Raw genomic sequence first — 14,002 nt, 5'->3', positions numbered from 1 at the left:
ATTTATTACACTTATTTCCATTTGTGTCTCCTGAGCTAACCCCTTAGAAAGCACTAGTTTTTAAATAAGAATTCAGCAGCACTGGAAGTACAATCACACTCTGTTTGCACTGGAGGTTAATGATGCTAACTTGCCTTAAGAAGTCTGGCGTTTACACTGTGTATTTCAAAGGTATTTTGATTAAGACACATTCTATAAAAATACTCTCCTATCCAAAATGGGATACAAAGAACAATAAGGTAGGTATCAGGGATGTTGATTAATCACAGTCAACTCACACGACTAACTAAAACAAATTAATCGTGATTAATCACAGTTTTAATCGCACTGTTAAACAATAGAATACCAATTGAAATTTATTATATATTTTTGGATGTTTTTCTACATTTTCAAATCTATTGATTTCAATTACAACACAGAATACAAAGCGTACAGTGCTCACTTTATATTATTTTTATTACAAATACTTGCACTGTAAAAATGATAAACAAAAAAAATAGTATTTTTCAATTCACCTCATACAAGTACTGTAGTGCAATCTCTTTATCGTGAAAGTGAAACTTACAAATGTAGATTTTTTTTGTTACATAACTGCACTCCAAAACAAAATAATGTAAAATTTTAGAGCCTACAAGTCCACTCAGTCCTACTTCTTATTCAGCCAATCGCTAAAACAAACAAGTTTGTTTACATTTACGAGACATAATGCTGCCGGCTTCTTATTTACGTTGTCACCTGAAATTGATAACAGGTGTTCGTCTGGCACTTTTGCAGCTGGCATTGCAAGGTATTTGCGTGCCAGATATGGTAAACATTCGTATGCCCCTTCATGCTTCAGCCACCATTCCAGAGGACATGCTTCCATGTTGATGACACTCATTAAAAAAAATGCATTAATTAAATTTTGACCGAACTCCTTGGGGGAGAATTGTATGTCTCCTGCTCTGTTTTACCCGCATTTTGCCATGTATTTCATATTATAGCAATCTTGGATGGTGACCTAGCACATGTTGTTCGTTTTAAGAACATTTTCACTGTAGATTTAACAAAACGCAAAGAAGGTACCAATGTGAGATTTCTAAAGATAGCTACAGCACTCGACCCAAGGTTTAAGAATCTGAAGTGCCTTCCAAAATCTGAGCGGGACGAGGTGTGGAGCATGCTTTCAAAGTCTTAAAAGAGCAACACTCTGATATAGAAACTACAGAACCTGAACCACCAAAAAAGAAAATCAACCTTCTGCTGGTGGCATCCGACTCAGATGATGAAAATGAACGTGCGTCGGGCTGCACTGCTTTCGATAGTTATCAAGCAGAACCCCTCATTAGCCTGGATGCATGTCCTCTGGAATGATGATTGAAACATGAAGAGACATATGAATCTTTACCGCAACTGGCACGTAAGTATCTTGCAACGCCAGCTATGATAGTGCCATGCGAATGCCTGTTCTCACTTTCTGGTGACATTGTAAACAAGAAGTAGGCAGCATTATCTCCTGTAAATGTAAACAAACTTGTTTGTCTTAGTTACTGGCTGAACAAGAAGTAGGACTGAGTGGACTTGTAGGCTCTAAAGTTTTACACTGTTCTATTTTTGAACGCAGTTATTATTTTGTACATAATTCTACATTTGTAAGTTCAACTTTCATGATAAAGAGATTGAATTACAGTACTTGTATGAGGTGAATTGAAAAATACTATTTCCTTTGTTTTTTACAGCACAAATATTTGTAATCAAAAATAAATATAACGTGAGCACTGTACACTTTGTATTCTGTGTTGTAATTGAAATCAATATTTTTGAAAATGTAGAAAACATCCAAAAATATTTAAATAAATGGTATTCTGTTATTGTTTAACAGCGCGATTATTTTTTTTTAATCACTTGACAGCCCTAGGTGTATTTTTCCATGATTCTCATCAACATTTGTTAAATACACTACATTTTACTATTTATCTTGGTCTGTAGCTTCAGGAATTTTGTGTGGCTTGCCCCATTGGGAATTTCACAAATCACTGATGTAACTACGTTGATCTTGGGAAAAATCTCTTATCACAAAACAATTTAATTAAATTTCTCTGATAAAACCTTGTACAGGTGTGACAAAAATCAAGATGTCCAATTCTGATCTCAGTAAATCTAGAGTATTGTATACCTTTGGCTTCAGTGGAATTGCTTCATATATTAATCAGCATATATGAAATCTGAATATGACCTAATGCCATCACTGTGTGTGTGTGTGTGTGTGTGTGTGTGTGTGTGTGTGTGTGACAGATTGCCTGCCTGCATGTATGTGCATGTGATAGGTGCAGAGTTTCCCTGTGAAAGATGCTTGTTTGAAAGGAGTTAGACTCTATTACAGACCCCAATCTTTAGAAATAGCTAAGTTATAGTTGAAGGGCCAAATTTTCAAAATGTGGTTTCTATTTGTGTATTCACCGCATTGAACCTGCAATCACGTCAGCCTGCAGTAGGTGGAATTTATGGGTCAGATTTGCTGGAGCTACTCAGAAAATGGATTGTGGGGAGGAGGGATTCTGTGGAAAACGTTGATGAAAATGAAAAAAAATCTTCTCATCTAAATTTTGCATGGAATTTTTTTTTATTTTTCAGTAAAAATTCAAAACCAAAAAATTTCAGCTCAGAAATGCTATTGTGCTTCCTCAAGGGAGTTGTAGTTCAGATACCTCTTGCTCCCATGCTCTTCTATAGGCGGGGCTCCCTGATCGGATTACATCTCCCATGATGCACCTTCACCTCCCCTCTTGAAGAGGGGAGGTGGTGCATCATGGGAGTCCCCAGACATAGTACATCATAAGAGATGTAATCCAGCTGGGGAGTTTGGTCCATAGAGGAGAATGGGGATATGAAACCACCAAACTATAACTCCCATGATGCACTGCAGTACCATATCCAAATCAATATTTTGTTTTCAGCCAAAATATTTTGGTTTTCAGGCATTCAGTTTTTCTACAAAAAGAGATGGAATTGAAACAGACACTTTTCACAGAAAAATTGTTTAACTGAAAATCCATTTTTTTCCCCCCATGGAAAATTTTCGCCAGCCCTACTCAGAACCTAGCAGCTCCCATGGCTATCGAAGAGAGAAAAGTCTTCCTGAGAACTAGGGGGTGCTGGCCATATTTGAAAATTTGGCCACTACATTTAGGTGCTTAAATGGGAGCTGAGCTCTTTTATTGAAAAGTGGGCCCCATTTGTGGGTACTAAGCATTTTTAAAAATCTGGCCCAATATGTGTAAACCCTATGGCATACAAACATTGTCTACACATGAGTTTTGCACGCACATTTTGTCATAAATAGTTGAATGATACTGTGTAAAATAACTGCACATGCAAACACTCGCATATACAAAGTTATGTACCAACCAAAAGCTGAAGCCGCTTTGAAAACTTGGCCCAGGGAGAAACTACAATTTTCTACTGGATGTGATCCTACTGTGTGAGAAATATACATCAAAATGTTACCATGCCGGAGTCTTAGAACTGGAAGTATAATTAATGTGCTTGGGGGATCATAGTTCATAAAGGGCTGCTCATAGATCTTTGTTGGCACTTTAGACAGAAGCTAGTTTTTAAGAATGCATTTATTGTAGAAATATGGAAAGTGATAGATTATCTTCCCTGTTTTTGTCTTAAGGGTCCACATTGTTGTTCCTTTCTGGGTCTGTAGTGTGACCCCTCAGATCACCTCCCATGGGATAATTCTACCTATTGCGACCCCTGAAGGATTTTCTGTCAATTTAGTTAAACGTTTTTGTTTCATTATTTCTCATAAAGTCTAGAAACTGTCTACATGATTTATACTGTTTTATTGTTCTGGCCAATTTAATCTGCATGTTTTGAGTTCTGAACTGGGATTCACACAGCACTGAACATGTACAAGAGGATATGTTTTCATTTGTCACCTTCTGTCAAGGCTCCTTCCCCACTCTGAACTTTAGGGTACAGATGTGGGGGCCTGTATGAAAACTTCTAAGCTTAACTACCAGCTTAGATCTGGTCCGCTGCCACCACTCCCAATGTGCTAATTCCCTTCCCTGGGTAGCCTTGAGAGACTCTTCACCAATTCCCTGGTGAATACAGATCCAAACCCCTTGGATCTTAAAACAAGGAGAAATTAACCATCCCCCCTCCTCTCTCCCACCAACTCCTGGTGGATCAAGATCCAACCCTTTGGATCTAAAAAACAGGGAAAATCAATCAGGTTCTTAAAAAGAAGGCTTTTAATTAAAGAAAAAGGTAAAAATCATCTCTGTAAAATCAGGATGGAAAATAACTTTACAGGGTAATCAAACTTAAAGAGCCCAGAGGACTCCCCTCTAGCCTTAGGTTCAAAGTTACAGCAAACAGAGGCAAACACCCTAGCAAAAGGTACATTTACAAGTTGAGAAAACAAAGATAAAACTAACACGCCTTGCCTGGCTGTACTTACAAGTTTGAAATAGGAGAGACTTGTTCAGAAAGATTTGGAGAGCCTGGATTGATGTCTGGTCCCTCTTAGTCCCAAGAGCGAACTCCCCCCAAAACAAAGAGCACAAACAAAAGCCTTCCCCCCACCAAGATTTGAAAGTATCTTGTCCCCTTATTGGTCCTTTGGGTCAGGTGTCAGCCAGGTTACCTGAGCTTCTTAACCCTTTACAGGTAAAAGGATTTTGGAGTCTCTGGCCAGGAGGGATTTTATAGTATTGTACACAGGAGGGCTGTTGCCCTTCCCTTTATAGTTATGACACCTTCTTTCTACTGATCTGTGATAAGAAGGCAAGTGTTAATATGGTGCCCTGTCAGTAAGATATTTCTCAATCTCCCTTGTGTAATTCCCTGCTGACCATCAGGATGTTACTCATTGTGTACGCTCCTTCCTCCCCTGCTGTTTCTCTCTGGTAAGAAAAGAGAATCTGAGAAAGAAGCTGTCACATTAACCTACCTGCCTGGAACATACTACAGGATTTGTCATTCTGGATCAGACCTTTGATCCTTAAGTCAGTGATAGTGCCTCTGGCATTGGGCACTAACCATCTACTGATGCTTCAAAGGAAGGGGGAAAAAATAAGAAGATTACACCAGGCTACTTTGTAGAACCATAAAGGCATAGAAGAAAAATGCTTACCAGTAGCCTGGCATTCACTTTGCAGAATTGTGATTTTAAAATGAGTATTCTTTCCGTCATGCAAAAGTGGCAGCTCCATGAAAGAGGGATCTGCAGGAAACTTTGACCCAGTCCCTGAAGATATATAGAGGGTCTTTCCCTCCATACTCCATTCAGTTCCCTATCCCCAGCAAAAGGCAAACTGCCACCTTGTTTGCTAAGCTCTAACTGGCTGACTATCTGTGACTGAACTCCAATTAGCTACATGCCTGACCCTTCTAATGGGAGTCACATAGCATAGAAAGTGATGTGATGTTGCTCTGAGCAGTTCTTTATGTGGATAGTGGGCCACCTACAATATGGGATAGCTCAGTGGTTTGAGCATTGGCCTGCTAAACCCAGGGTTGTGAGTTCAATCCTTGAGGGGGCCACTTAGGGATCTGGGGCAAAATCAATACTTGGTCCTGCTAGTGAAGGCAGCGGGCTGGACTCGATGACCTTTCAAGGTCCCTTCCAGTTCTAGGAGATGGGATATCTCCATTAATTTAATTTAAAATTTAATCTGGATAACGTGACTGGGTGCATCAGGGCACAACTCACTCAGCTGCAGCTCTCCATTTTTAGGTCACCATTTCTTGCAAAGTCTGAGGTGTGTGTTGGCCCTCCAGCCAAGACAATCTTCAGTTCTACCCCTTTCAGGGTGGTCTGGTCCAAAATAAATCAGGAATCTGAGTTTTGTTATGAATTTCAGGTTCAAATAATCCCATAAACTCGGGCAAAACTCAGTTCAGATTGCCAAATCTCTGCAGGTTTTGAAGTAGAACCATAAATCAGACCAGGTTTATTCAGAACTGGATCCCGGTTTGTTCCAAAACTAAGGCTGTCGATTAATCGCCCTTAACTCATGCGATTAGCTCAAAAAATTAATTGTGATTAAAAAAATTAATCTAGATTAATCACAGTTTTAATTGCACTGTTAAACAATAGGATGCCAATTGGAATTTATTAAATATTTTGGATGTTTTTGTACATTTTCATATATATAGTATTCTGTATTGTAATTGAAATCAAAGTGTATATTATTTTTATTACAAATGTTTGCACTGTAAAAATGATAAACAAAAAAAATAGTATTTTTCAATTCACCTCATACAAGTACCGTAATGCAATCTCTTTATCATGAAAGTGCAACTTACAAATGTAGTTTTTGTTGTTGTTACATAACTGCACTCAAAAACAAAACAATGTAAAACTTCAGAGCCTACAAGTCCACTTAGTCCTACTTCTTGTTCAGCCAATCGCTAAGGCAAACAAGTTTGTTTACATTTACAGGAGATAATGCTGCCCACTTCTTATTTATAATGTCACCAGAAAGTGAGAACAGGTATTTGCATGGCACTTTTGTAGCCGGCATTGCAAGGTATTTATGTGCCAGATATGCTAAACATTCATGTGCCCCTTCATGCTTTGGCCACCATTCCAGAGGACATGCTTCCATGTTGATGATGCTCGTTAAAAAAATGTGTTAATTAAATTTGTAACTGCACTCCTTGGAGGAGAAGTGTATGTCCCCTGCTTTGTTTTACCCGCATTCTGCCATATATGTCATGTTATAGCAGTATCCAATGATGACCCAGCACATGTTGTTCATTTTAAGAACACTTTCACTGCAGATTTGACAAAACGCAAAGAAGGTACCAATGTGAGATTTCTAAAAATAGCTACAGCACTCAACCCAAGATTTAAGAATCTGAAGTGCCTTCCAAAATCTGAGAGGGAGGAGGTGTGGAGCATGCTTTCAGAAGTCTTAAAAGAGCAATACTCTGATGCAGAAACTACAGAATCCGAACCACCAAAAAAGAAAATCAACCTTCTGCTGGTGGCATCCAACTCAGATGATGAAAATGAACATGTCGATCTGCAATGCTTTGGATAGTTATCAAGCAGAATCTCTCATTAGCCTGGAAGCATGTCCTCTGGAATGATGGTTGAAGCAGGAAGAGAAATATGAATCTTTACCGCATCTGGCATGTAAATATCTTGCAACACCGGCTATGACCGTTCCATGAGAATGCCTGTTCTCACTTTCAGGTGACGTAAATAAGAAGTGGGCAGCATTATCTCCTGCAAATGTAAACAAATTTGTTTATCTGAGCGATTGGCTGAACAAGAAGTAGGACTGAGTGGACTTGCAGGCTCTAAAATTTTACATTGTTTTATTTTTGAATACAGGTTTTTTTGTACATAATTCTACATTTGTAAGTTTAATTTTCATGATAAAGAGATTGCACTACCATACTTGCATTAGGTGAATTGAAAAATATTATTTCTTTTGTTTTTACAGTGCAAATACTTGTAATCAAAAATAAATATAAAGTATTCTGAGTTGTAATTGAAATCAATATATTTGAAAATGTAGAAAACATCCAAAAATATTTAAATAAATGGTATTCTATTGTTTAACAGTGTGATTAATCATGTGATTAATCATGATTAATTTTTTTAATCGCTTGACAGCCCTATCCAAAACATTCACAAACTTTGGCAAAATTTTCTATGGTCCTGGGATGAGGTTTGTGTTCATGATTAAACATGATTCCAGATGAATGTGAGCTGTTTCAAGTTTTGTAGTGTCTAAGGTGAGTAAATACTATCAGATTCCCACTTGTCAAGCTCAGCTGTCTACCCAGACTAGATTGTTACAATATGGTCTATTTGGAGTTACGCCTGAGGAACATGTTGAAATTTCAGCTGATGCAGAAGGTGGCTGCCTGAGTACTTCTCACAACGGGGCCTTACACCTGTGCTCCAGAGAGTGCATGGCCTCTTATAGAATCATAGAATCTCAGAGTTGGAAGGGACCTTAGGAGGTCATCTAGTCCAACCCCCTGCTCAAAGCAGGACCAATCCCCAGACAGATTTTTGCCCCAGATAGCCCCCTCAAGGGTTGAACTCACAACCCTGGGTTTAGCAGGCCAATGCTCAAACCACTAAGCTATCCCTCCTCCCCCCTTCCCTCTTGGTGCAATTGCAAGTGGTGGTTTTGATCTATAAAGCCCTTTATGGTTTGGGTTCCTGTGTATTTTAGAGACAGCCTCTCTCCCTGTATTCTTGCCCAGCAGTCGAGATTAACTAGGACACTTGAGCAGTTCCCAGATGTGTTTGGTGGGATCTAGCAGAAGGATGTTCTCATTGGTGGCCTGCCGCTCCTGAACTTATGACCCTCCAGGATGCAGTAAAGCAGAAGCCTGGTGTTAAGTTGCATTGTTTACCAAGGCTTTTGCAAATGGTGTGGTGTGGTGTGAGTTCAGGCTACTTATGCCGTGTTGCCTAAAATGATTCTGTTTTCTGTATACCGCACCTTCAATTTTTCAGATCTCTGCCTCTCTGCAGAGATAGTAGCTATTTGTTCTCTGAAGCCTACTGAAGAGGTGATGCATGCTGTGCCATCTCACTAGGGGGCATATTTTATTCTTTCTTGTTTTCCTTGGCCCAAAATAAGTGTGTTTAGATAGATGTGACATTTGGGGCTTCACCCAGGCCAGTAAGGGGTTTAATCAACGTCTGCCTTGTGACCCTGGGTGTCTTGTGACTATGCAGCTTTGGTTCAGAGCTCTGAGCTCAATAGCCTGCCAGCAGCCAACAAGCCTGGGCTGGCTTTGCTCAACTTGGATACTCCTTGTAGGCTGATCCTAGTACCCTTCCAGCCCTGAATCTGCCCCACCGTAATCCTCCTGCAGGGTCCAGTCTTTCTCACTGGATCCTCACAGAAAAGGTATTGGGTTTGCTGCCTCGACAGAGACAATACAGCATTCCAACCTGCTTACTAGAAGCACACACTTTACTGAACTTACCTAGCCCTGATGATTTATGATGAAAGCAAAACAAGTTCATTAACAAAAGAGCATGGATTAAGTGATACCAAGCTTTAAAAAATCCACTGGCAGAGATGGTTACAACCAAATAAAGATGAAAACATGCATATAAAAGCCTAAAACTTGATCTAGCAAGATAGTCTTTGTTCAAGATGGCTTTTCTCTTACTCCGAGTCTTCTTTTCAGCTTTTTACTGGCCGGTCAGGCCAGGACCCACCACAGAGATCAGATTGCTTGATTTATGTGTTTCCTTAAAGTGAAAGTTCAAGATGGAATCTCTGTCCCTTATATTCCTAAAGGAATTGTCTTTGTCCTAAAACTCAGGAAGATCTCGTGGGGATTCAGTCTCATCTGTCTATCTGGGGTGGAGGAACCATGTTAATTCTCTGTCTCTCAGGGCTTGGCTACACTTGTGAGTTAGAGTGCATTAAAGCAGCCCTGTGCACCCTACCTCACTACCTGTTCACACTGGCAAGGCATGTAGAGCGCTCTGACTCCACGGCTAGAGCGCTCCTGGTACTCCATCTCGGCGAGAAGATTAACACTTGGTGTGCATTGGCTGAAACGCCCGGGCGTCAGTGTGAACGAGGTGTTGCATTACTGCATTCTGATCAGCCTCCGGAAACGTCCATTAATCCCCTTAAGTCAAGTGGCCAGTCTTGTCATTGTTTTGGAATCACTGCAGGCATGCCGATATGCCCTTTGAAAGCTCCGTTTCTGACAGCCGGCATGCTTGTCTGCTCCGAGACAAAGCAACCATTACTGTGGAATGCCGTGTGTGTGAGAAAGAGAGGGGGGAGAGGGGTCTGTTGCTGTCTGAACTTACAAGACAGCATGCTGACGTGCTCTCAGCCCCCCAAAAACCCACTCTCTCTCCCCCCACATACACACACAACATACTCCCTGTCACAGTCCGCCCCACCCCCCGCATTTGAAAAGCACATTGCAGCCACTTGCTTGCTGGGATAGCTACCACAATGCACTGCTCTCTGTGGCCGTTGCAAGAGCTGCTAATGTGGCCACGCCAGTGCGCTTGCAGCGCTCAGTCTGGACAGACTGCAGCACTTTCCCTACTGTGCTCTATGAAGGCTGGTTTAACTCAAAGCGCGCTACATCTGCAAGTGTAGCCATGCCCTCAAGTTCAGTCTCAGGATAGCTCCCACTGGTTTAGCTTGAGGGCTTTGTTTACTGCTAATGTGTAAATTGAGGTAAACCCACTTTCCTTTCTCTAGGACAGACCTGTTGGTCACCTTTATCTAGGCTAGGCTCTCTGGTCTTAAACATGGTCCATTAACATTATACAGAGAGTACTTAACTTCTCATATAACATTGTAACAGCTATTTCACAATGATATTATTGACCAGTATGTTATTAGTTTTCAAATGATACCTCACAAAACATATTAAGAAACTAAAAAACAGGCCCAGGTCTTTATTGGGATGGCGGGGCTCTGTGTCAGCTCCCATCACTGAGCTATGCAAGAAGGGTAAGGGCATAGGCGTGTGCAGCACATTTCATTAGGGTGTGCACCCAGGGAGCCCCGCCCTAGCCCCGCCCCTGCCTTGCCCTAGCCCTGCCCCCACCCTGCCCCCATCCACTCCCTCCTACTTCCCGCCCCCTGATTGCCCCCCTCAGAACCCCCAACCCCCCCTGCTCCTTGTCCCCTGACTACCACCTCCTGGGACCCCTGCCCCTAACTGCCCCTCAGGACCCCACCCCCTACCTGTCCCAACCCTTATCCACACCCCCGCCCCCAGACAGGCCCCCGGGATTCCCACGCCTATCCAACCGCTCCCCGCCCCCTGACAGGACCCCCAGAACTCCTGACCCATCCAACCCCCTCTGCTCCCTGCCTGCCCCCAACCCCTCTCCACACCCCTGCCGCCTGACAGGCCCCCCGCAGAACTCCCGACTCATCCAACCCCCCCAGCTCCTTGTCCCCTGACCACCCCCTCCAGAGACCCCCCCACCCTAACTGCCCCCCCAGGACCCTCCTTGCTCCCTGTCCCCTGACTGCCTTGACCCCTATCCACCCCCCACCCCCTCCATGCCCCATCCAAACCCCCCCTGCTCCCTGACTTCCCCCTCCAGAGACCCTCCACCCCAACCACCCCCCCCGGGATCCCACTCCCCTATCCAACCCACCCTGCTCCCTGTCCCCTGACTGCCCCCACCCCTTATCCATCCCCCCGGCCCTGGACACCTTACCATGAGGCTCCTAGCAGCATGTTTTGCTCACACAGAGCCAGACACACTGCCCTGCGCATGGGTGGCAGGTTTGTAGAAATTTTGGTGGTGCCCAGAACCTGCCCCCCCCAACTCTGCCCCCCACCTGCCTAAGGCTCTGGGATGGAGTTTGGGTGGGGGAGGGGGTCTGGGGGTGCAGGCTCTGGGATGGAGTTTGGGTGCTGGGTGCAGGCTCCGGGCTGGGGCAGGAGATGGGTGTGCAGGAGGGGGTGAGGGGTGCAGGCTCTGGGATGGAGTTTGGGTGTAGGCTCTGGGCTGGGGTGGGGGCATAGAAGGGGGTGAGGAGTGCAGGCTCTGGGAGGGAGTTTGGGGGCAGGAGGGGGTGTGTGGGAAGGGGGAGGGGTGCACGCTCTGGGAGGGAGTTTGGGGATAGGAGGGGGTGCAGGGGTGAGGGCTGTGGGGCTGAGGGGCTCATGATGCAGGAAGGGGCTCAGGGTTGGGGCAGAGGATTAGGGTGCAGGGGATGAGGGCTCTGGCTGGGGCTGAGGGGTTCACGGTGCAGGAGGGGGCTCAGGGCTGGGGCAGAGGATTAGGGTGCGGGGGGATGATGGCTAGGGCTCGGGATGAGGGGTTTGGGGTATGGGAGGGGCTCAGGGCTGGGGCAGGGGATTAGGGTGCGGGGGGATGATGGCTGGGGTTGAGGGGTTTGGGCATTGGAGAGGCTCAGGGCTAGGGCAGGGTAAGGGCAGCCTGCCTTGCCATTATGGAATGGGGGGCACTAGGACCCTGGGGCAGCAGACAGTTGAGCAGGAATGTGCTGCTGCAGCAGCACAAGCAGGCACGGGAGAGGCTCCTGCTGTTTTTTTTTCAGGAAGGGACACTCCGGGGAGGGGGGGAGACTCGCGGGGGAGGGTGGCAGGCGGGGGGAGAGACCCACGGGGGGGTGGCAGGCGGGGGCTGGGCCGGGAAGGTGGGGGAGGGGCCGGGGCTTGCTGCACCGGGAGAGTGGAGCCATTTGCCCACCCCTGCGCACACGCCTATGGGTAAGGGTCTGGACTGGGCAGTGCCAGAGGGCTCTCTGCACGCTGAAGGAGGATCTGGTCAAGGGCCCGGTGCTGGGAAACCCAGACTTTGACAAGACCCTTATGGTGTTCACTGATGCCCCACACACAGGGCTGGGCACGGTGCCGAGGCAGGCCAATGCAAAGGGGGAGAAACACCACATCATGTACCTGAGCAGGAAGCTGCTGCCCCGGGAACAGGGCTATGCAGCCATGGAGAAGGAGTGCCTGGCCATGGAGTGGGCTCTTAAAAGGCTGCAGCTGGATCTATTTGGGTGGCACTTCACTGTGTACCCAGACCACTCGCCCTGCCGTGGCTGCACCAGATGAGAGGGGCCAATGCCAAGCTCCTGAGGTGGAACCTGTCCTTCCAGGATTATGAGATGGAGGTGGTACACGTTAAGGGGAGTGCAAATGTTATAGCTGATGCTTTGTCCTGGAGATGGGGGCCTGAACTTCCCCAGGTCACTGGCTAAAGTGACCCCGCTCAGTTCGGTCTCGGAGGAGGGAGAGATGTGATGTAGTGGGGATTTTCCCTTGTTATGTTGTATGTGAGCCTATGTCAGTCTTACTGTTTTGCAAGAATGCTGTGTGTGCCTCAGTTTCCCTGTGTATTGCATCAATGTCTAGGTGGTGAGAATAAGGGGGTGTGACTTTTGCGGAGGCTGCTCCAGCTGCCTGCACCAATGCTATAGCTGCCCCTTCATAATCTGAGACCCAGGAGGGGGATGCGACCAGGTGACTCTTGGCCCAGGAAGCGAGACAAAGGCTGGAGAAGGAGCAACGGGCCAGGCAGCTGGATGCGAGTCAGTCTCGGCTGGCTTGGGGCTCAGGGGAAAGACCAGAGCCTTGGCTCTGGGCCCCCATCCCCCAAGATTGACTTGACTGAAAGTCACTGATTTCTGTGCTAACGAGTTCTGTTCTACGCTGTGTTCCTGTTGACTAATAAACCTTCTGTTTTACCGGCTGGCTGAGAGTCACGTCTGACTACGGAGTTGGGGTGCAGGACCCTCTGGCTTCCCCAGGAGCCCCGCCCAGACAGACATGCTGCAGGAAGTGCATGGTGTGGAAGGGGATGCTGAATGCTCTGAGGTCAGACCCAGGATGGTCGAAGCTGTGTAAGCTTCTTGCCCTGGAGACAGTATGGTCAGAGAGAGGAGGCATGGTCCCCCAGAGTCCTGACTGGCTTTGTATGGAGTAGTTCCAGAGCACTGACCCGGTAGGAGGGAACGCGGCAAGCCAGCGGTGGGTGGAGGGTCTGGTGGGGGAGTGAGGCGGCTCGCTTGGACATGCGCTGGGCTGGCCGGGCATGGGGGGTGGGGGCAGTGGCTTGACTATGGCTGGTGGATCTGCCTGGTATCCCAGCTTGGGGGGGCCGGCAGCTTGGCTCAGTGCTCGGCCCCTCCAGGAGGCATCTCAGCCCAGGCCCCAGCGTGGCCGAGGCTGTCCCAGCAGCTTGGAGGGGCCAACGGCTCAGCCTGGTGCTCAGCCCGTCTGGGGAGGCTTGTGGCTTGGCCCGGAGGGGCCGGCGGCTCGGGGGGGGGGGGACAGTGGCTCAGTTCAGCATGACTGGGACTGGACTGATGCTCGGGGTGTGGGGGGGAAAGCCCAGCATGGCTGGGGTAGGCAGGCCGCAGGGCTCCTCCTGTTGTGTGTGTGTGGGGGGGTTGGGACCCTGGCGGTCGGGGGGGCGGGGCATCGAGCAGAAGGGGTGCGTCCAGCAAGTTAGCCTCCCCAAAGCGGGGGTTCATCCACTGCCTATGCTCTGAGC

General features: G+C 46.3%; 1 protein-coding gene across 1 annotated transcript in view; it reads left to right on the top strand.

The window, feature by feature from the left end:
* Positions 1-12,561, top strand: part of VWA3B (von Willebrand factor A domain containing 3B) — a 141,777-nt gene extending 129,216 nt beyond the window's left edge. Inside the window, exon 30 of the mRNA XM_065423482.1 lies at positions 12,235-12,561. Within this exon, the coding sequence (XP_065279554.1) occupies positions 12,235-12,561 (327 nt within the window). The remainder of the gene's footprint in view (positions 1-12,234) is intronic.
* Positions 12,562-14,002: the final 1,441 nt, after the last annotated feature.

This window comes from Emys orbicularis, chromosome 1, assembly GCF_028017835.1.
Source record: "Emys orbicularis isolate rEmyOrb1 chromosome 1, rEmyOrb1.hap1, whole genome shotgun sequence".
NCBI classification, from domain to species: domain Eukaryota; kingdom Metazoa; phylum Chordata; order Testudines; family Emydidae; genus Emys; species Emys orbicularis.
Note: the sequence above shows the minus strand (reverse complement) of the source record. Positions and strands in the feature narration are given on the sequence as shown.